General features: G+C 40.9%; 1 protein-coding gene across 5 annotated transcripts in view; it reads left to right on the top strand.

The window, feature by feature from the left end:
- Nucleotides 1-23,976, top strand: part of abcc9 (ATP-binding cassette, sub-family C (CFTR/MRP), member 9) — an 88,106-nt gene that overhangs the window by 3,360 nt on the left and 60,770 nt on the right. For all 5 annotated transcript variants that reach the window (XR_012770175.1, XR_012770174.1, XM_075471899.1 and 2 more), the window contains 11 exons: nucleotides 3,604-3,773; nucleotides 11,612-11,753; nucleotides 11,916-12,037; nucleotides 12,414-12,580; nucleotides 12,812-12,913; nucleotides 13,124-13,264; nucleotides 13,411-13,602; nucleotides 20,925-21,089; nucleotides 22,746-22,901; nucleotides 23,025-23,159; nucleotides 23,317-23,479. Coding sequence is in view for 3 of the 5 variants with exons in the window: in XM_075471899.1 (XP_075328014.1) it covers nucleotides 3,635-3,773; nucleotides 11,612-11,753; nucleotides 11,916-12,037; nucleotides 12,414-12,580; nucleotides 12,812-12,913; nucleotides 13,124-13,264; nucleotides 13,411-13,602; nucleotides 20,925-21,089; nucleotides 22,746-22,901; nucleotides 23,025-23,159; nucleotides 23,317-23,479 (1,624 nt within the window). In the remaining 2 variants the exon portion in view is untranslated. The remainder of the gene's footprint in view (nucleotides 1-3,603; nucleotides 3,774-11,611; nucleotides 11,754-11,915; nucleotides 12,038-12,413; nucleotides 12,581-12,811; nucleotides 12,914-13,123; nucleotides 13,265-13,410; nucleotides 13,603-20,924; nucleotides 21,090-22,745; nucleotides 22,902-23,024; nucleotides 23,160-23,316; nucleotides 23,480-23,976) is intronic.

The following is a 23,976-nucleotide window of genomic DNA, read 5'->3' as shown; positions in this document are numbered from 1 at the left end:
CATAACGGGCATCCAAGTCAATGCTGGACATACTTTCTGCTTTTTGGTAAACTGAATTAAATCATCACATCTACTCAGTTATATTAGATTGTTGTTTTGCCCAGAAGACTGAACAGGGAATCATATTTAGTTTGTTATCGCGAGACATGGGTGCAGTTGTTTTTAACTGCATTGATCTCATATTTATGCTGAAGTGATACGATATACTGGTTCAAGAATTGCTCAGCCACTTCCTGTTGTAGCCGTGACCTTATGTTTCCCATTCTTGTAAAAACTACAACTCACGAAGGCTTTGTGGTAGTTTGTTTTACATCTCGTCTCAATGATGAACTGATCAGAGCCTCGTCATCGAAGGTTGACGTGAACTCCCACAAAAGTACTGGACACTTTTTAAAGAGTTCATACTGTAAGTATTCAGATTAGGTCAATTATATCATCATCATTATGAATAATTTTCCTGTTTCTTTTGTCACATGGCTACACATTTCAGAAGTTGTGATTAAAATTCAGCAAACTACGTGTCCCACTCGCAGACGTGTAAAGCATTTGCAGACTGCCGCTCTGCTCTAATAAAATCCTGATTTTTCAAACAAATCAAAGATAACGTAAGTGCAGTGAATTGAGCTATACTTACATGTACAATGGTTCGCCCACAGAGAAAGTTAGGGTGAGTCACGCAATCCACAGCATCGTGGTGTCAGATGTATTTCAATCAATAGCCTGATTCTCCTCCGATGCATTTATGCTGCATGTATACTGTTACAAGCTCTCAACAACAGCCGTGCATGTAATGCACTGAATGTTATCTTCACGAGGGTTTAATTATGCCACAGCGGTGGCGTAGTTGGGGGTCTTTTACTTTATCTTGAAGTGCCTTCTCTTCACTGTCACTGCTGTTTGTCAGATGAGAAGTCAAACCAGCACACAAAACTCTCTAAGACCTCATGGAATTACAGTTTTCTCATAGCACCATGTCCATTACATTGTATATAAACAGACAGAGAGGAGAAGCTGCAGCTCCTGACACTTCTGACAAACTCTCCCAAAAATTAAGCCATTACAAGTAAAATCATTATATTCCTGATACTGAGATGAGCATAATTTTACATAATCAAGGATAGAGGTTTATAGAAATAGAAATTGTTTGTTATTTTATACAGTGACTGGACAAAAAGTCGCACTTGATAGCCGACAACTTAATTTCTATTCATTTTCCTCCAAAATTTGTGCTGAAAGGTGAGAGTCGAACCCCTTTTTTTTTGGCCAGGCAATACATGTATTCAACTTTTATCGTAAAAAGGTGGAGGACTTATTTGATTAGTCAATCCACTCACTTGTAATCTATTTTTAGAGGTCCAGGCACAGAGAGAAGACTGCAGTCGTTTTGGAGAAAACTTTTTGAGCTCTTTTTAGAACCTTTTTAAAGCATTTTATCGTGAACACCCAGCTGAATTTTCAGTTGAACAAAAATTTGAGAAAGCATTTTGCATGCTGTCAGTTATAGTTACAGTCACAGTTCTAGAAATAGAAGTCGGAATCAGCAGCAGAATTAAAAAAAGCTATTCATTGCATGTGTCTCGATTCAAATCTCCTGTTGTTTGTACCACACAAAGAACCCTGATACAGTACATCAGACTTCCCCTTCACAGTTCATTAGAATAGTGGGTCCCAACCATTTTTTTCCCTGGAAACCCCCCCTGCTTGTTTCTATGAAAAAGCTGCACCCCACCGCCAAGCCATATGCACCTGCAAATGCCCAAATCTTTGAGAGATTTAGGTGTCAGGTGGGACGTTGATGACGGCTAGTTATGGGCCGCGGGGCCCATTTTTAGGTTGCTGAAGTCTGTGATTTGGGGAATGTCCCAAATCTGGGTGCAGCAGCCTGTCCTCTGACAATCGATGACTTTTCATCTCTTTGAAGTGTGTCTTTGACACTTAATCAGTTGGAAGGTATTCCACATCCTGAACTGAAAGGTCCGTCACTGAAAAGAACTAACAAATATTCAACGCGAATGTAGAAAATTGATAAATGATCTAAAAAGAAATAAACTGAAATGTGGCTCCCACCGCTAACACCTCAGAGCAGCTTTTTTATCACAATAAAGAGGAAGTATAGAGTAACATGCATAACGAGCTAAATTGGCAGGAGCTTTTTGGTGTTTTTCTTTAGGAACATCTGAGCACAATTTCTAATCATTTAAAAGATGTTAATTTGAGGTCTTTTACACCTCTATTTTAGAAACTGGAACTATAGGGGGATTCTTTTCTGCCATGAGGTGAGCCCATGTGTAAATGCATGATGGCTACCGCCTTTTAAACAGTGGCAGTCACATCTGGCCCTCCAGCAGAAATATCAGCCCTCTCAGAGGAAGCTGAGGTTCTCTTTAATCTGCTGCATTTCTTGATAAACACGATCCCGGCAAACGTGTTGAGTTTGTAACCACAGGTGTTTTCAGTGACGTGTGCCTCAAGGGCTTATCTAATTAAAGCAGAGAGAAATAGAACGAATAGCATAGATGTTTGACAGGCAAGTTGTGCTGATAAAGATGCTTTTCATAGCAACAATAACAATGACGGGTCTGCAATAACTGAAAGCATACATTAATGTACGGGGTTTTGCAGAAAATGAAGGCTCCTGCAGCTGTTATAGCATTTTAAAGGGATAGTTCGCCTCTTTTGACATGAAGCTGTATGATATCCCATACTAGCAAAACAATATTAGTTCAAAAGAGTAATACATTTGCATCACAAAATTGAAAAAGTCAGACCTCACAATCGCTTGGCGCTATTTCTCTCTCCCTTTGTATAACTGCATGCTGTATAAACTGTGCAGACCGAAGAGCAGACCGAGCAGTCCCCTGCTTCCGAGCAGTAAACACCGTAACAGGTGCGGCTATCGGCAGGTGGCTGTACGCATTAATATGAAGGGAGGCAAAAATAGCGCCAAGCGATTATGAGGTCTGACTTTTTCTGGAGGGACGATTTTGTGATGCAAATGTATTACTCTTTTGAACGCATATTGTTTTGAGAAGCAAGACGCTTTATTTTCGGGACCCTAGCCAACTAGCCGAACTACCTTCGTCAACGCCAAAACGAGGCTGGAACTCGGCTCACAGGACGCAGCGGGGAGTAAGAAAATGTTCATAAATGATATTGCTAATAAGGGATGTCATACAGCTTCATGTCAAAAGAGGCGAACTATCCCTTTAATTAAAGGTGGAAAAGGACATCGTCGACCGAAAAATCTTTTTTTTAAAAGATCTGCTTTATTCCACAAAGAAACAGAATACTTAAGAATATGATGTCATGGCATTGTTACAACTTCCAACATTTCCAACTCATAATATTTATCTAACAGTAAGCCACCGTAATGTAGTGGGCAGTGCCCCTGAAATAGCTCTCACCCCTCACACGCGGCCGTGCTTCTGTGTGAGTGTGTGCACTTGTGACATGTTGCAAAAATGTCTCACCCTGTGTTCGAAGCTGTTTGTGAATATATATTTCGAGGCAGAATTAATATTTGCTTATTTCTACCTCTTGGAAAAAAAATGATTTTGTGTGAACTGATTTCTAGTTTCATCCGTGCGTTTCTTACGTCCACAGATTGTCTCCAGGCTTGTGTGGAGCTGGTGGCATGGCCTTGTCGTTTTGTGGCAACAACGTTGCCTACAGTGTGGAGAAGGGCGTGTTGAACAATGGATGCTTCGTGGATGCCCTCAACCTGGTTCCCCATGTCTTCCTGCTCTTCATCACCTTCCCCATCCTTTTCATTGGTAGGAAATAAACTACTTAATTTATGACCCAATTGAAAAAAAAAGGAAGTTCTTTAACGTTTCCTGCATGATTTAAACACAACTTTCCTATAGCCGTGTTGAAAAGAAAGTACACGCACTTTCAATTTGCTGGTCTGGAGCATTTAGGTGTGCACTGACACAATGCCAAGGAGGAAAGACATCAGCAATGATATTCAAGAAGCAATTGCTGCTGCCCATCAAGCTGGGCAGAGTTATGAGGCCATTTCCACACTGTTTAAAGTCCCATCACTCTACAAATGAAACATATTTACAAGTTGAAAACATTCAGGACAGTTGCCAATCTTCCCAGGAGTATACATCCCAGCAAGTTCCCCCCAAGTTCAGACTGTACTATGTGAGAGAAACTGCCAAAAGTCAAAGAGCTACATCTCAGACTCTACAGGCCTCAGTTAGCATGTTAAATGTTAAAGTTGATGACAGTACACATAGGAAAAGACTGCCCAAGAATGGCTTGTTTGGAAAGGTAGCAGGAGAAAGCTTCTTCTCATGGAAGATGTCAGAACAAGCTTAGGTTTGCAAAGTTGCATCTGAATACTCAACAAAGCCAAATGTCCTTTGGAGAGACGAGACCAAGTGGAGATGTTTGGTCATAATTCACAGTAGTACATTTGGAGAAAATCAAACACAGCATATCAGCACAAACACCTCACACCACTTGTCAAGCACGGTGGTGGAGGGCTGATGATTTGGGCTTGTTTTGCAGCTACAGGACCTGGGCACTTCGCGACCATGAGCTTCTCTGTATACTAAAGTCCGACACATAGAACTTGGCTGAAACTGGGTCATGCAACAGGTCAATGATCCCAAACACAGCAGCAAATCTACAACACCTCACAACACGAGGGTTACTGGTTTGAATCCCGGCTTCCTCCCACAATCCAAAAATATGTATGTTAGGTTAATTGGTGCCTTTAAGTCGACGCTAGGAGTGAGTGTGCATGGTTGTTAGTCTCTCGATAGGCCCAGTACCCCCCCAGATGAGTGAAATTACTCAATTTATTCCTCCTCCTTTACTGAAAAGGTCAGCTACATAACTCAGATATTTAAATTTCTCTCTTTCCAAGACTTTGAACACTGGTTACAAAATGTTTTTGGCACAGCACAGTTCACGTTTCCATGTCACATACGTGTAAGTTGTAGGTACTCAACAGAACAATGACTATATTAAGCTCTTTGGGAGGCAACTTCCCCCGTACAACTGGATGATAGATACACACACCACTTTTTTTTATCCATAACCCAGTGCGTTTCATTCCCATTCTTTAATTTTAATTTGAAAATAAAGAGCAAATTTTGCCATGAGTAAATATTCAAAGCTGTTGGGTGTCTTTTGGATCTTAATTATCTAGGTTAAGTAGACCAAAGATTTTCTGCGCGTTATGTGCTTTCTGACAGACTGTTTGACTGTTTCCTGCTCAAGTGTCTTAAAGCTTCAGCTTTTCTGCTGGAAAGCCTCAAGAGTTCACCGCAGCTGTCAGAGCTGAAACGGATCCAGTGAGGCTTATTGGATCAGAGTCACACAGTTCGATCTTTTCTCCTCATTGTTTTACGTTTAGTGTTTTTTTTAATGCGTGTAGCTATGGGATGCTTGAAGGAGTGACTTCGTTTTGTTTATGTTTATGTTTATGCATTTAGCAGACGCTTTTATCCAAAACGACTTACAATTGAAAAAATATATAACATTACAGCTAATATCAAAGCTAACAATAAGCTACATAGAAGGAAACCACTAGTCAGACTCTGTCAGAGGTGACGGGATGACAGTGTAGAGATAGAGTGCAGGCATAGAGGGAAGTACAGAAAGATAAAGTGCAGAAGAGGGGGTTTTGTGTCCTTTTTGGTCCATTTGTGTGTCAGCGCTGTCAGTCAGCCCCTGTTTTGTGTCCACTTGACTTCAGAAGTGGGTTAAAATGTTAAAATTGCTCATTGTTGTGAAACTGGTTGAGATTGAATTTTTTTTAACCTAAATAAAGATAAATTTGAGATTCTGGTGTTCGGAAAAAGTGATCCCCTGCATGGACATGACAGTGTGATTGGTCCTCTGTGCTCCTACTGCCGTCCTTTTGTAAGGAATCTGGGTGTGATGGTTGACAATCTGTTTAAATTTGATAAGCACATCAGCGCTGTCATCAAGGCCAGCTTCTTCCAGCTGAGGACTCATGCAAGGATTAAATCTTATCTTCCTCGGGCTGACCTTGAAAGAGCAATCCACGCATTTATAGCATCGCGTTTGGATTACTGCAATTCTTTGTATATAGGGTTGGACCAGGGTTCCCTGCAGCCTCTACAGAGCGTCCAAAACGCTGCAGTCCGCCTGCTGACCAGAACAAAAAGGCGCCATCACCCCAGTCTTGTGCACCCTTCGCTGGCTCCCTGTTGGCTTTCGGGTGAAATTCAAGGTTGTATTGATTGTTTTTAAGTGTTTAAACTCTATGGGCCCGTCTTATTAAAGTGAGCTGTTGCAGCCCTACACCACTCAGAGCACTGAGGGTCAGCCGACCAGCTCCTGTTGGCTGTTCCCAAAGTCAGGCTAAAGACCAGAGGTGATGGAGCCTTTTCTGTGGCAGCACCCAGACTGTGCAGCCTCCCTTTGTCTGTCAGGTCCTCTCAGTCTTTAGGTCAGTTCAAATCCAGACTGAAAACATATCTCTTTCATGGCTTTCAACACTAGCTGAAATGGAGTTTACCTTGGCTTGCTACTTTTATTGTTACTTTTATTGCTAATTTTATTACAATTTTTTTTTTTTTCCTGTGATGCAGTTATTCTTATTGCCTATTTTTGGTCAGCTGAGGTTGTTTTAATGTGCTATATAAATACATTTTTAATTGAATTGAATTGAAACTCAATGCAACTCTCTTATGTTTTTTTTTTTTTAATTTTTTTTTAAGGAAGAGCTGTTTCTTTTATGTGTACGGTTTTAGGTAGATGAAATGCCTGGTTTGAATATCTGAAATCTCTGGAATCGTTTTTAATGTACAATGAACAAAGTCGCAGGCAGCAGTCTTTCACATTTTCAGCCAATTTCCTAAATGGCTTTTGTGGCTGGTGGCTTTTTATTTCAGCTGCTAAGTAATCTTTTTTCCCCAAAGCCCCAGTCTAGTGAGACATTTATTCTTTGCAAATCTAAATTCACTTTGTTGGAAATAAAACCCAGCACACTGTGACACTTCTATATGACTGTGAGTGGAGTTTTAAACTGTCAGCAGCAGCATAGCCAATCACGGCTGTCAATCAGTGGCCACTCTAAAAGCTGTCAGATTTGATTAGCGAAGCAATGATTTCTCAAAGTATCCACAGAATATTGACTTCAGGGTCCAGCTTTAGTGATTGAGATCACATTGTTTGAATAAATTACATTAATTTAAAGAGGGAAGTTGATGGGATTTGAGTGGCGTCCATTACTGAAATTGCACTAGACCTTTCTGCGCTGGGTCATGGTCGTTCTGCCCCATGTTGCGTTGGGCGATCCAGTTCTTCATTTGTCAGAAAAAGCCCACCTCAGTGTAACATTTTGGTCTACTCTACTGCAGTGGATATGTTCTTGGTGTTGGTTTCTTCATAAATACCACAGTTTGTCGTCACTGGGGCAAGATTATGCCTCAGATCTTTCTCTTGCAACCAAACAGTAAGACTTGCTTCACACTGTGTGACATACAGTTTGACCTTTATTTTAGATCACACTGCTCAGATTTGTCGTATTGAGAACAGCGACAAACACGTTTCTTCAGTGAATCAGAGGCTAAAGTAGGCTAAAAACCTACTCATTTAGGATTGCTTTTAACACCCAGTAGTATGATGACACTTTTATTTTATTTTATCTTATTGGATTTTGTTGTATTTTATTGCTTTCACTGTTCTTTTATTGTTTTTACCTGCTGTAAAGCACTTTGGTACATCCTAAGGATTGTCTGTAAAGGGCTGGATAAATAAAATACATTTACATTTACATTTACAATCAGATGCGATGTACAAATTTTCCATATTTCTTGTTCTTCATCTTCCCAACATCGTCCTCTAAGTCAACAGTTGGCTGGTTGTAGATCTCAAATTATTTATTGAGCTGAATTGTGAGCATGAGTCATGACCCTCGCTGGAAGATGGGGAGCTTCAAGGGGGAGTTTAGTGGTTAGTGTCGTAGCTGGTGGTCAACAGGCAACAGCGTTGACGTGGATGGGCAGCATGTCCTTTTTGAACGATCATTATTGGTTTACTGGCCCTGCTGGAGCTGCCTTCAACTTTACTGCCGACAGTCAGTTTGAAACCAGCAATAATCTTAATCCCTTATTTTGTCCTCCCCACTTTGTAGGTCTTGCTAACTGTCTTCTCTTCCTCGCAGCTGCCAGCTCTAAGAGAGCTGCATCCATCCTTAAAGTAAATATCAGACAGTCCCAACAATGGCATAGAATTTAGCTACTGTTGCTTAAAGTTCAACCTATCTGACCAGGACTGCTCCTTCTGTTGCTCACAACAAGCTCCAGCCCACATGTTTCCAGCTATTGGTACAATCCCTTTGAAACACTGTGATAGGAGACCACAGAGATGCATCTTGTATTCCCCTGTCCTCTTGATCAGCTTCTCACAACACACTGCTTAAAACTCTCTACTCAGCCCCACTGAGACTTTGTGGTGACAGTTGGAGCACCGGTTGATCCGAAATGATAGATGCTGGTGGAGTTGGGTGCTGGCATTTCTCCTGACGGGAAAAAAAACCAACAAAATGATTTCAGCCAGTCCTCTATGAGCTCCACTCTTCTGCTGAGCAGTGGTGCTAAGTCCATAAGAATGTAGGGCTCATGAGGAATACTATTCGTCAAAGGCCATTAAAACCAACACTTTATTTAAGCTATGAAGCATTTCACTTGACATTTTGTCGTGAGAAGCCTTGATTCACAGCTGGAGTTTTAGTTATTAGCATAGTTATAAATATAAATGTTTTTTTTCTGCAGAATATTTCTTATTTCTTTCTAAGCTCTGGTTTCATTTGAGCTCTCTGTGCTCATCTGTTTGACATTATTCTAACCAAATATTAAAATCTGCCTTTTAAATAAATTTGAAGTGATACAGATTTGATAAAAGTGCTGCCAAAGGCCAACTGAGGTTTTTTGAGTGGAACTTTTTTCACAGCAGTATGGTCAGAGACAGTGGGGGAAAAAAAAGATAAACTGCTCTGTGGAATAGAAGTGAATGTTAAAATCCTGCATTTGGTTTGTCCTGACCTGTGTTACTGTAATCTGTTATGCCCACATCACTCTGTGTAATCTGACCAGCAGAGCAGATGTGCTATTAACTTTCCTTCTATCTGCCTTTCTCACACACACACACACGTATATATTTTTAAGGCCATCCTTGTAAGGACCACCCCCATCCTTGAAAATAAGGATTAAAACTAGTCCTCACAAAGATATGTTTACAAGTAGACAACCACACACTGTCTTCAATTTGTATTGAAAATTTATTGGCAAATTATTTTTAGAAGGAATTTGACTTTTGCTCCAGTTTCTCTCGGTGCAAAACTGGAGAAAAGCATTCTCAGGGTCAAATCTTCCGTATGTTACCAGACAGTCCTCATAAAGATAGTTGTACAAGTACGCACAGGCAGTGACTGGCACTTTTATTGTCATTAGTGTGAACGCTAAGCAGCTTTAAAAAGTAGTTAAGTTTGAATTGCAACGAGGGTTCAATGATCCAGTGCAAAAAAAAAAAAAAAAAAAACACATTAAAAAGAACTCCAGTCAAACAGAATATACACAAAAATACTGAAATATTATCAAATGTTCTGTGGTGTGCTTGAAGTCTGAAGTTATTACCCTTTTAAACATTCTAAAAAAACATAAGCCTACCACTTTATTATACTCCCAAAGGTCTGAAAATACTTCAGGTCATTCGTTTAGCGGTTTGGATTTGCAAGGGAAAAGTACATCACAACTCCCAGCTCAGAGTTTTGTTTTCCAGCCTTCTCATCTTTTTCTTCAAATTCAACTCATGCTGCATTCACTGTACCTTGGAATTGGGACGCTCCAAGTCTTTTGCTCTTATTTATCTTTGTAATGATCACCATGTCTCCACCTGTTCCACGTTACTCTTTACTCACCTGCATCTACTCATGTAATCACCCCTCCCATTACATAAACTCCTTGTTTATCTAAATTCTTTCTGAGATCCGTGATATATTTTCATGCCAGCCAGGACTTGTGTTTTCTACTTTGATTAAAGCTTTGCGTTTTTTTTTGTTTTCTTCCTTCTGGACTCCCTGCTTTGGCAGCGTTTTTTGGTTTTGGTCTCTGTTTAATGAAGCTTGTTGGTTTCTTTTGCAAGCCTCCTGCGTATTTAGTCCTGTTTTGGGGGTCCAACCACAACTCGCCACAAAAAGAAAGGAAAAAAGTTTTAAAAATATATAGTTGTAATATGTTTCCATTATATTCTGTCTGTCTGTCTGTGACATGACCTCCGGAAAGTGTGTCAACCTATGAAAAAGGGGCTTAATATGCTTGAATTTGTTAAATGAAGTTGTGAAAGAGCGAAAAAGGAATAAAGGTTTTTGGGGAAAAAAGAAAGGCGTTAATAAAAAGGAATAAAAGAAGGTTGTAGTGTGTTTTTTGGGTTACCCTGTACTCGTGTGTCTGTGTTACTTTACAGAGAAAAACCTTATCTGGAGGCATCGTTGGTTATCTTATGTGTGTGTGTGTGTGTGTGTGTGTGTACTCAGTAGTTTATGGGAATGACTGTGACCACCAGCCCTTGGCCTGCTCCCCAAGGACTCACTAATTGATGCTTCCTGGTTCTAGTTTTTTTTACTGTCTCCGTGTTCTGAGCTTCCAAAATGGCTCGGCTCCGTTTAGTTAAGAGCGGAAATAAACCTAATAACATAAACAATTTTTATTAGGTTTTTTTTATTTGATTTTGCGTTGAACTTGATTAACAGGGAACCAATTTGAAAATATGTTGGCAACTGATTAATCATTCAAATTGATTTTCGGGCATAAATTACCCTAATCGCAGTTTAGTGCAAGTGTGGTTGGATTCTCACTGCAGTGTAGTCTTTTACCAAGATCTGCCATCTTTCCTTAACCCCAAGACGTTTTCCATCAAGGTCTAGGAAAACACAATAGGACATACTTTTTTTAAATTTTAAAATTTTAAATTTAAATTTTTTTTTTTTACTGATGAATGGAACAGACTCTTTGTCAAACAAAATACCACATTGGAAGATGTCACTATAGGCTCTCTAGTTGCAACATAAATTCTACTATTACAGTACATGACAAATAAATTCCTCTGGACACTTGTTCATTATGTCGAAATTGGTACCTGGAAATGTTCTAGTATGTTATATTTAATGGGTTACCATTTTGTCACATCCCATACTCAATGACGGTAAACAGGAATAAACGGTTAGGGTTAGGGTTAGGTGATTGTTCTTGGATGTATTAAAAGCAACATTGAATTTTATTAGCTACTCCTTTCATAAGTAGGTTAAATCTGTGGAAATACAGATTTTGTGCCAAACAGCTGGCAGGTTATAGTCTGCACAACGTTTGGTCTAATTGAAAAGGCTGCGACACAAGCGTGAGAACAGCTTCCCACGTGACATGAATGTAATCCTGCTGGATAAATCTGAAGGCTTATTTGAAATGCAGTGAAACAGTTCGTCTTTAAAATCCCGCTTTTTTTCGAACCGGTCATTGCATCTGTTCTCATTTTAATGGGTTCCCGTTTCCTCTTTTGTGTCAAGGTTGCTTTTCCAGGAAGTTCAGATTCATTACCGTCCGTCTATCTGTGTGTGCTTGTGTGCCAGGTTGGGGCAGTCAGAGCTCTAAGGTGCAGATACATCATAACACATGGCTTCATTTCCCCGGCCACAACATGCGGTGGATCCTCACCTTCTTGCTGCTGTTTGTCCACGTGTGCGAGTTTGCAGAGGGCCTCGTTTCCAACAAGTGAGTCCTCACTGGTATTCGTTGTCAAACGCTGAACCCACAGAATGGGAACAGCTATGGTCTTTTTTTCAAAATAGTGTTTGTAAAACTGGTTTTGTCTCTGTGGAATATCTCTAACTTCCTATGCTGAATATACATGTTATGTTTGCTTCTTTTTTGTAGCGTGATGAAAACCAACCACCTTCATCTCTTCATGCCAGCTTTCATTGGTTTCATAGCAGCTACAACATCGGTGGTTTACTACCACAACATAGAGACATCCAACTTCCCCAAACTATTGCTTGGTAAGAGGATGGGAGCTACTCTGTTTCCTGTTGTAACTCCAGTCCTTCCTAGAAGCTCTAATTAACTGGTAAAAAGGACACAACTGAGGTAGCATCGTGCTCCTGTAGCATTCTTGTAAGTCAGAACTTGCAGTTAGAATCCTTAAATCCAACCGTGGGCCTCACGAATGTGTAACAAATGAGATGCCACGTGGCTACATCAGTTCAGAGACTTTCTTATTGTACAAAACTTGATGTTTACAAAGTTACGCGTTATTATCGAAGCTATGCAAGATGCTTTTCTTTCTCTGGAACTGTAATATAGTATTTTTGCAGCAGCAGCAAAGAGACGGCCCTTCAACATCACGCTCTATTTGACTTTCCTCTTGTCTTGCAGTCCTCTTTATCTACTGGGTCTTGGCGTTCATCACAAAGTCCATTAAACTGTGGAAGTTTGCAGTGTTCAATGTTGGGCCCCAGCATCTGAGGTTCTGTATCACAGCTGCGTTAGTCATCCTTTATGGACTTCTGATGGGCGTGGAGATCAACGTCATCCGAGTCAGGGTTTGTTTCCAAGTGCCATTATCAAGAGTCAAATTTTCAGAGAAACAACAAGCTACTTTTGGTTCTTATGGTTCTTAATATGAGATACAGGCATAGTGGACAGATTGCAGCATGCTCCGTTTTCTGATATGTTTATTTTGTAAACTTGTGTGTGTGGCATGCGTCATGCTGGTACAGTCACATTTCTGCCCGTTTTGCTTAGATTTATTTTATTCCTGTGTGTTCCTGTAGAAATACGTATTCTTTGCCAACTCTCAGAAAGTGAAACCACCAGAAGATTTACAGGATTTGGGGGTTCGCTTTCTGCAGCCATTTGTCAACCTGCTCTCCAAGGTACAGTTTCTCAACGGTTTTCAACGTCAACAGATTACAGTGCAGCTCTAAAAGTATGTATAAAATAATATTTAGAAAACTAACAAGCTGAAAACCAAATCGCAGCCTGGCTCATTTTTATCTGGTTCATTGTTGACTGTGGGAAATCTTACTGGAACGATAGTTGGCAGCAAATCACAGAAAATGAAACAAGTACTTGGCACATTTTAGGCGACATATTGGTGGATGAATCCTCTCATAATTGGGGCCCATAAGAGGCCGATAGAGCTGAAGAAGATCGGCAAGCTGCCAATTGCCATGAGAGCTCTCACCAACTACCTGCGGCTCAAAGACGCCTATGAGGATCAGAGGGTGAGCAGATGAAGGCCATAAACTGATTTGAAGCAATTTTTCAGCTCTTGAAGTTGTGTTTTTGTTGAGCTGTTTCAAAATAAAGACACGCTCGCGCTGTTTCTCCTCTCTTTTCATCTGTTCCCCATCCATCTTCCCCCGCACAGACACCTGAAGACCCTGATAGAGCTCCGTCGATCTGGCGCTCCATGTATCGAGCGTTTGGCCGGCCCATCCTGCTCAGCAGCACCTTCCGCTATCTGGCGGACCTGCTGGGCTTTGCTGGGCCGCTCTGCATCTCTGGCATTGTTAAGTACCTGAAGGATAAAGATGACGTTGCACCAGCGGACAAGATGAAGGTGGGTGTGTCGGCATGCCTTCGTAAGGTATTTTCTTTGTCTCTACTCGGGCCAATTGTGCTATCATATCAGCAGAATCTGTCACGGTCAGTGGGATTCTGTTTTGTTCTTTGCCTCTTTTTTTTATTTTTTTTATTACAGTTTTCGATCTTCGCATTTCCATATTTCAAGTTTTATCTTTATCTCCTGCTTTATTTTGAACTATTCTGCCCTTGTGTATTCTGTTGGGGGCCATTTTTTTTCTTCTGGTTTTGGTTACTGACTACCACACACCTGTATTGCATTAGTCATTACTTCCCTCAGTATGATTCTAAGTAAGCTTGAAAAGAAAACAACTGGATTTCTTTTCCTGGCTCACGAAGACACTTGCCTTCTATTCAACGCACTGACTGAGGATCTACACCAGTAATTCTCAAACTGTGGGGTGCACCCGCCGTGGAGGGTGTGGCAGTATGACAGTGGGGGTGCGCGATCCCTCCGTTTTATACTTTTAGTTTTTAGCGGTAAAGAAAATGTAGCAGACGGAATGAAATGAAAGGAAAAAACAGGGCAACGCTTCAGATCTCATGAAGACTGGAGATGGTAACACTAATCAGCCTCCAAAATTGAAGAGAAATGAAATAGGATGAAAGGTATTGGGCTCTTGGATTTATGGTGAATGTGGTAGGAGATTTCTGCTTTATGTCTGAAAACACTGACAGCTGACAGTGTGAAGCCTCAACCAATTAAACATCAAGACACCTTGAGACATTACATCCCAGTCATGTCAGTAAACCAAGATTACTGCAAGGAAAAATCCTTAAAAAAAGCATCATCTGTGGAAAATAAAGCACAGAACTGGCCACATATAAGACTGCAAAGAGAATTGCTCAGTGCAAGAAAGCACATGTTTGATGAGACAGCACTGCAAATTGAAGGATGTCCTCCTGTCCAACTAAACCATTTCAAGACATATATGTGACATTTCAAGTAATCTGGAATATCAACTTATAAAAAAACATTGGCAGAGGTTTCACTTGTTATTTGACAATATGAGCAGTGGAACAAAGTATATGCTATATTCTACATGAATTTTTATGTTGTAGAGTTGTGAATTTATTTTATCAATGGAGAAATTGAGCAGCCTTGCTTTGTTGTCTACAGTAGTAGATCAACCCTCATCTTACATTGAAGCTCCCAGATCAAGGAAGTGACGTCAACGCAGCTTTAGCAGCAGAAAAGCTATCAGGCTTGTGTTGATAATAATAAACTCCTGGACTATGTACAAACTTCCAAATGCATCGTTTTGTGAGTACAGACCATATTTGTACTACTGTAGAAGTTTGGTGTCATGGCATGTGATTTTAGTGTGGTAATTTTGGAGATACTGCCAGGGTCCATTAGCACTTGTACTAAGCTATTCGGGATAACTCAGTAACTCAGCTGATGTTCAGCCAATATCGGAAAAACTTCAAGTGGGCTACTTGGCTGGATGTCACGGTTCAAATTACCCTAGGGTGAATCTACTCCGAAACACTTTCTAAGGCTGCATCGAACGGTAACGTTGTGTCCGCTGCCATGTTGGATTAACACTCTACAAGCTTCGGTGTAGCGCATAGACGTCGTCATCGTCTTGCTGCCTCCCCCCCGTTCTGTGATTGGTTCCCAAACTCTAGCAAAAATAAGGGCGGTGGTTTCCAGGCTGACTTTGCAGTGAGAATGAAATCGAGCGCAAAGCTGCATGGGAATTCCCAGGCTAGGTCACCGCTGCAAATTGAAAGAATTAAAGATATTCCAGACAACACTGTAACCAAATGCTTGACTGTATTTGATGTCTTTCAGTCGTGTTTGTCCCGCACACTGATATGACCTGCAGAAAAAACTTTCAATGTTATTGTTTTGGTACTACACCTTCATCAGGCAAACAGTCATCACAGAGTTCATTGTGAATTAGAAGTGGTTAAGAGGCCAACCAATCGCAGTTCCCCAAATGACATCAAAAGACTACTCAAAAGCTACTCAAAGGGAACTTTTTTTTCCACAATTTTCAAAAATACAAAATCATAAATATGGCTATATGAACAAAAACAACCAGACAGAAAAATGTTGATAAATGAGATGAAAATAGAATAAACAAGGATAGAACACCACAGGTTTATATGCACCTTTCTTCATAAATAGGTGTGTAAAGTACCTGTTTTGCTTTGTAACTTGTTACACTCACCTGTTACACATATTTAACATCATTTTAAGTAGACATATATGCAATTTCATGCCAAAATACCAGTTTTTCCAGAGTTTTAGGAGTGGATTGGAATAATCTAATTATTGTTGAGCTTGTTGCTTCTTTTGTTGTTCAGTGCTGACAAAAAAAGGTTACTTCATTGTCACGATCAACACGAGTTTTTTGATAAATCAAAATCAGATAGTCCAAACTTGTAACTGTTACACAGTGATTGCAGACCATTTCTTCCTAAGACAGCTCAATGAAGAGGCTGAAGCAGACTGAAAATAAGCAGACTGAAAGTAAGCAGACACTCTTAGAGACAGTTCATTTGCCAAAGGAGGATCTGCTGGCAGAGTTCAGACATCAACTCCTCTTTAATTCCTGCCAGCTTCCTCCAAAGGTCACAGTGTAGTCAGAGCTTGTAGGAGAAGCTGAACAGATGCTTTTGTAATGAGTGTATGTTTTCATTCACTCCATGTGGCTGGATGATGTTGACTGTGAGCTGTTGTCAGGTCCTTGCCTGCCTGTTTAAGTGGGTATAATAGGTAGTGCAGATAGAACACAGAACAGGGCTGCATTTCTGAGTGACATGGAAAATTCCCCCACTCAGCTCACACTCTGTGTGTCGGTTTGATGCAGAGAGGACTGCTGAGCATCACACTGAGATTTTTTTTACACTGAACTGTGTCCCTATGTGTGTTTGTATGAATGTGATTTAATTTTGTTATATATATATGTACAGCATGGACACCATGTTACATACATATTCACAATGCTAGCAGTCGGCTATATAAAGAACAGCCTCTCAACACAATGCAAGTGTTTTATGTCACAATATTAAATGATAATTTTCTGTAAGATCAGATGGAGCAGTTTAAGGACAAATTAATGCAACATAAATGTCAGTTGCAGTTATTCAAGCAGTGCATTTAGGTCCCTAGAACTGGCTCCAGTTCCCTTTGATGCTAAATAAACCCCATCATATATAACACAGATGCACATGGTTTTATTAGTTTTACCTCCAAAATCATATCAGAGAGAGTTTTGATTATTTAACTAGTACCATTAAGGAATGTTTACTTGTCTGCCTATTTCAAACAAAACACATGGTCAGTTGTTTATTGCAAAATAAAGCTACCATGAGGTACAACAAAGATGCTAAGGGGGATGCAGCACCAGGTCAGGGGGGACACATCATCTTCCCCACCATCCGAGAATGGGTACCAAGCCCCCTTATAAAGCCCTGAAAACCTCAAAATGAGGGCAGCTGATCTGTGATGGATGAACTGGATACTTGGAGTCTGCATGGCCCTCTGCCAAGGCTAAGAGACAAAGTACCTTCTGAAATTCTTCTAGAAGATGTGAATGCAGCACTACCTAGTGGGACCATCACAGAGGCCAATAAGCTGATGTACAACACAGCTGCAGTAATCCAAGAGATGCTTGACTACAAGGAACAGTAAGGGGCGGTACCTCCCATGGAGACAAAGGATGATAGTCAATGCTCCAGGACTAGTGGATCTGAGAGCTGACCATAGAAATCTCTCAGAATGTATCTCCTTGGCAGAAAGACTCTCAGTATGAAGAGCTGGACTGCACCAGGCCCTGACACGATACACACCTACTGGCTAAAGAAACTGACTGCATTCCATGAACGCCAAGCAGTACAAGTGAATGCTAATGGATGGGACCCTCCCAGACTGGTTAACCTAAGGTTGGATGATCCTGATCATGAAAGATCCCCAGAAGGGGGCAGTTTCATCAAACTACCGATTAGTAACCTGCCTCTGTACAACATGGAAGCTCCTGTCAGGCATTACAGTCGATACGATGAGTAGGCTCATGCAGGGCCGTATTAAGTCAATGTGGTGCCCCTGGGCACTAAACCTCAAGTGCCCCTAGGCTACATTTTCAAACGTATTCATTCAAAATCAGTAACAATTAAAGCAGCATCCATCTATATACAGTATGTAGGATTATTCAAATATCTCCATTTAAAACCAATCAATTCAATTCACTATCAATCCAAACAGCATCCATATATTGAAATGTACAGATTCAAAATGTGTATCAATTCGAAGAGCATTTGTCTATACTGAAATATATTATCAATTCAAAGAGCATCCACCTATGCAGCACTAACAACACTCCTATTATTCAGGGGGACGTCATTGCCACAGCCGTCCCAGAGCACCATAAGTTGTCTCCCCGGAATGCCAAACCACGCACACTTAAAAACTTAATCAGGGTGCTTGCTCTTTTTCCAAAACAAAATTCCAGACTTTTTTTCCCCAAAACCTTAACTTTATGTTCTTGTAACTTGTGTGCCTACTTCATTGGTTGAGATTGTACCAACTGTGTTTATTAGAAATGTTCATTTTTATAGGCTAGTATTCAATGAACAAATGTATTATTTACAGTAAATTATGCTTTTACTGATGAAAACGTTTCAAAACATGAAAATCACAAGTACATGAATTTCACATCAAACAAGTGTCACAAAAACTATCTATCTATAAAAATGAATGGATGGATGAATGTATGTAGAATTCAGTCTCTTCACTCACATCTCATCCCATTAGGCTAATACAGTACGTGACCAGTTAGTAAAATGATAGTTTTATAGCCTACCTTCCTATTTCTCATTTCACAATGCCTTTGAGCATACTGTAACATTCTACCATACATTTATTTTCCATCCTTTATTAAGACTTTCACACAAAATTCAAGACTTTTCAAGGTCTGGAAAACAGTGCTTCAAAATTCCATACTTATTAAGACTTTCAAGACTTGCGCAAGCACCCTGTTAATCATGGCCACAATGCGTCGCAACACCTCTCTCCAATACTACATCCTCTTTTTGTTGTCTGAGAACAACATCAACCGTACCCGCATTCCGTGACCTCCTAAAAAGTGCAAGCAGACACTCGCGGTGGCTTGCTGCGCTCTTCTCATGGGCTGTGACTCTGTCCGGGTGTTTCCAGTCACTGTAAAATGCTGCCCGGCCAGACATTTACACGCAAAAAAAATACAACATGCCGGTTGAAGGGGAATAGATTAGCCAATCTCTAGACACTGACTGTTTGTTCGGCAGCTGGCACTGGAAGAGATCATTTGTAAGAAACCTGGTTTTCTTACCGCCGTGCCGTGCTGATGCTGCATATTTAGCCGCCCGGTTGTGGTAGATGGTGGGACCGTTAGCAATAGCCAGCTGGTTGTGACAGCAGTTGTCGATGTTTTTATAAAGAAACGATCTAACACTGGAACATTTTTAATTGCCGCTAAACGCCTGGAGTCTTTCTCTTTTTTTATTTTTCTCTTCGCACAACCACTTATTTGATGTCTATCCATTTATTTTTTATTTTTACCGCGTTTTTTTAAAAAACATGATGCATTTCACCATAGGTGGACTGGCTCAACTGACAGGTTGAGGGAGGGGGGTTAATGTTCACATTAGGCCACTATTGCTCAGAATTATGATATATCGTTGCTGTTCTTATCACATTAGTTTTAATAATGAATTTTATATGAATATTTATGTCAAGTGTCAAGTGTAACCATTTTAAGTGTACAAACATTCACGAAAAAACTATCTTTAAAGTTTGTCGTGTGGTGCCCCCCCACTGGCTGTGAATGGTTGGTGCCCCTGGGCACTGTGCCGCAGGCCCATATAGTTAATCCGGCCTTGGCTCATGGCTCAATACATGAGTGGAGCCTAGAGGGAAATTGAAAGTAACAACAGAGGAGCTTTAACACCAGCTACTGATCGACAGAACTGTCACTCAAGATTGTAAGATCAGACATACAAATCTGTGTACCGCCTGGATTGACTACAATAAACCTGTGACTCAATGCCGCACACATGGATACTGGAATGCTTGGAACTCTATAACATCAACAGGACACAAAGAATCTTCATCAAGATCTCAATGGGACTGTTGAGGCGAAGATAAAAGTCAGAGTCATCAACACATATGCCCTGCCAGTCGTTAGATACCCTGCTGGTATAATAACCTGGCAAAAGGAGAAGATGGAAGCCACTGATATCAGGACAAGAAAGCTCCTCACAATGCAGGGAGGGTTTCACCCAAGTCCAGCACCCTGAGATTATACACTAAGCAGACCGGGGGCTCATGAGCATTAGAGATGCTATCCAGGATGAAACAGGAAATATCCAGGAAGATGGCCCTCAGTGATGAGCTTCTAAGTGAGTATGTCAGTGAGCTGAAACCCAGGGTAGGGGAGGAGGAAGAGGAGGAACCTTCATGGCATGATAAGCCTCTGCATGGCATTTACCACCGACAGATTGTAGAAATGACTGATATTGAGAAGTCCTATCAGTGGCTACTAAAGGCTGGACTGAAAGACACAGAGGCACTTATCATGGCAACTCAGGAACAGGCCCTGACATCCACCCCATGTCAGTCCCCACCTCACCAGACAGCACCCCAGGTGCAAGCTGTGCAGAGGGACCTCTCAGGTAGTCCAGGACATAGTTGCAGGGTGCAAGATGCAGGCAGGTACAGCATACATGGAACGACATAACCAAGTGGTAGGAATGGTGTACACGAACATCGGTGTCAAGTCTGGGTTGGAAGCCTCAAAGTCAAAGTGGAAGATACTTCCAAAGGTAGTGCTGAATAAAACAGCTAAGATCCTGTGGGACCACCAGATCCAGACTGATAAACAGGTGATGGCTGCACATGTCCCGGTCCTGGGACAAACAAAAAAAACAAAAGGGCTGAAGTAGGAAGTTGAAAAATGTGGGAAGTGAAGGCAACAGTAGAGCCAGTGGTAACTGGAGCACTTGGGTGTGTGACCCCCAAACTGGGAGCGTGGCTCCAACAGATCCCAGGAACAACTTCAGAGATCCCAGGCTTGAAAGGTGGGGGGTTAATATTACACCAATTTCTCTACGATCTACTGTGTAGGCTGTGACTTCAGCCCTCCCAACTGTTCATGAAACTCCACAATGCAATATTGGGACAAATAGTGAATGTAGTAGACAAGAGTTTTCTGAGGTCAAAGAGGTTTGACCTAAATGTCTTTAACCTGCATGAGAAACTTAATGTATCTTTAACACGTAATGTTTCTTTTTGTGCATTTGTGCTTGTAGGAAACATATTTAGGAGTCTACTTCATGTCTTCCACTGAGCTTCTGCAGAACAGTTCAGTCCTGGCCGTTCTTCTCTTCTTGGCTTTAGTCCTACAGAGAACCTTCCTGCAGGCCTCATACTACGTCACCATAGAAACGGGCATCAACCTGCGGGGAGCTCTGCTGGTGAGTGAAGCCTCATGGAAAATATCATTTAGACGCCTTGTTTCTGTGCGGATGTATTGCTTTGAGAAGTTACTCACGAATGATCCGTCTAATGTTTTGGAGTCGAATCAAAGTTCTTTCAGTTAAGTGTTATTCTCCGACAAACATTACCCACCTGATTTGACAGCAGTTTATGCGAACTGTTTACAGAACAGTTATTTTATTGTGACAGTATGAAGAGGATCCGTGGCACACATGCTGTGTCCCCAAGAAAAGCGAACGCAAACAGGGGGTGGATTAAAAATCCTCTCAACCATTAATTATTTAATGAGTCACTTCGTGGGATAAAGCCTCTGGCATTTCAGACAGTGAAGTTGAAATTCTCCATTAAATGACTGGATACCGCTGCCATTAATGAATATATTCATGAAAAAATATAATCTGCTGCATTTGAGTCAGTTTAAATGAAATCCTCCCATAGTTTTGATGAACGTAACAGTGTTTGACTGCAGATAGCATTAAAAACCAAAATACAACCGCTAAACAGAAAAAAACTGGGATGGTGTGAACCCAAGATTTTTCATGTTTTGTCAACATTCATCCATTCTTGCATTTCAGGCCTGCTGCACATTCCACAAAGACGGCATAGCTTTTACCACTTTGTAATGTTGCCGGTTGTTCTTCATAACACTGATGGAAGAGTTTCAGGTCTTATTTTGTTCCATTCTTCCCATGAACACATCTTAAGGTGTGCAACAGAGCAGGGTTGTTGTTACATTTTTCGTTTCAAACTCTCCAACATTCTCCTCTGGAAGCAGTCATGGACTGTGGATGGTTGGATGAAAGGGATATTCAGTGATGAATCTCCAATCTGCATTGGACAAGGAGATGATGCCAAAACTTTTGTTTGATGCAGGTTCATCCACATATTTTTTTTTACTCCCTTTATCCAGTTGGGGGTCAAACGGCAACTGAATCCTATCCCAGCTGGCATAGGGGCAAGAGGCAGGGTACACACTGGTCAATCTTCCATCACAGGGCCAACACGAGACAAATGGTGCTGGTCCGATGAAACATTTAAAGATGAGTGCCTGAGGAAAACAAATTGCCACAATCTGTGATGCTATGGGGCTGCTGTCAGATAAAGAATCAGGGGAGATGGCATTGTCATTGCCTCTATTTTAAATTCACAGGTGGACATCAACTGTCAATAAAGAAGAGGTTTGGTTATGCTCAGATCATTTTTCATTCAAGCACAGAGCAAAGAGCCACAAACACATACATCCACCAGTTGTTAACACTCCTCAGCCTTGTGCATTCACTATGAACCAGGTAATAGAAAAAAAGCCTGATGTGTGTTTTCTATGAAAATACGGTTACATTTTTTTTTTTACTTTTCTTCATTGCGAGATGAAAACACGACTAGCGATGCTACACAGACAGAGGCCTGACTTTTTTTTTTTTTTTTACCATGGACCTCTCAGATGGTTTCAATCTAAGAAATCATCTGGTGCATCGGGTTATCTTTTGGTAGGCCAGTACACGGAGCATTAAATAAACTAATTAAACTTAAAAAAAATGTATGAATGAGCTTTTTAGCACCTGTTGTTTCAGTGAAGGACTTAGTTTTATTATATCGTGCAAATGGTGGATCATTTGTGATGTTTCTTTAACTAGGCGATGATTTACAACAAAATCCTGCGTCTGTCAACCTCCAACATGTCCATGGGGGAGATGACACTGGGTCAAATCAACAACCTGGTGGCCATCGAGACCAACCAGTTGATGTGGTTCCTCTTCCTGTGCCCCAACCTCTGGGCTATGCCTGTACAGGTAACAAAATTATATCTCTTAAAATTATTGGATATACTTTTAATGCTGTAAATACACTTTCAAGCATAGGTTCACGAGTCCAATAATACAATGTTTCAGTCAAGTCTTCTCCTTTCTCTGCAGATTGTGATGGGAGTGATCCTGCTCTACTATTTGTTGGGCTGGAGTGCCTTGGTGGGAGCATCCGTCATAGTTCTGTTGGCTCCAGTCCAGTACCTTATAGCTACAAAGCTGGCAGACACACAGAAAAGCACACTAGTGAGCAGTAAATTTATACTTATTTAACTGTTCCATTTTAGATTGCATCACATTTTACGTTTGCAGAAAAGGTTGAAATTATTTTTTTATTGCAGTTGGTAACTAACTGCATTCCGATATTAGATAGATGTACAAAAGATCCTGTTGTGTCTTTCAGGAACACTCCACAGACCGGCTGAAAAAGACTTCAGAGATCTTAAAAGGCATAAAGCTGTTGAAGCTGTACGCCTGGGAGAATATCTTCTGTGACAGTGTGGAGGAGACCAGAGGCAAAGAACTCACTAGCCTCAGGACGTTCGCTTTCTATACATCGTTGTCCAGTAAGAGCACAATCTGAGGGTTTTTGCATTTCCTTCAGTTTGTTACGTAGCTTTTATTGTATGTAAAAGGTCTGCAGTGGTACAAATACCCAGAGTCCACAGAAAAGGGAGTTATTCTATGCTACAGGGCAGACCGCTCCTGATGTTCACTCAAGCTGTTTTCACACATAAACACCTGAGAGTTTGTGGAGAATGTGCACCGAATTAGCGCTCTCAGTTTCCGTTTACACATGATATTCGCAGCAAGGGATTCTCAAATTGAGGTTCTCAGAGCTGGAAATACTTCCAAACAATGCCTGGGTTGAGCACAGAGGACACAGTGCACGATGCAGAAAGTAAACATTGGAAATCGTTTTGTTTTGTGTACAGCGGCTCAGGAATCAAAGATGGAAATTATCAATGTATTTTTACATTACATAGTGCATGTACTGAATGTCAAATAAATGCCCAATAGAAAGAATAGAAGGGCGCCTCAACTTCAGACTTCAAGCAGCAAA

This window comes from Odontesthes bonariensis, chromosome 8 (genome assembly GCF_027942865.1).
Source record: "Odontesthes bonariensis isolate fOdoBon6 chromosome 8, fOdoBon6.hap1, whole genome shotgun sequence".
Lineage (NCBI taxonomy): Eukaryota > Metazoa > Chordata > Actinopteri > Atheriniformes > Atherinopsidae > Odontesthes > Odontesthes bonariensis.
The sequence above is the reverse complement of the archived record's forward strand: the minus strand, read 5'-3'. Positions and strand labels throughout refer to the sequence as shown.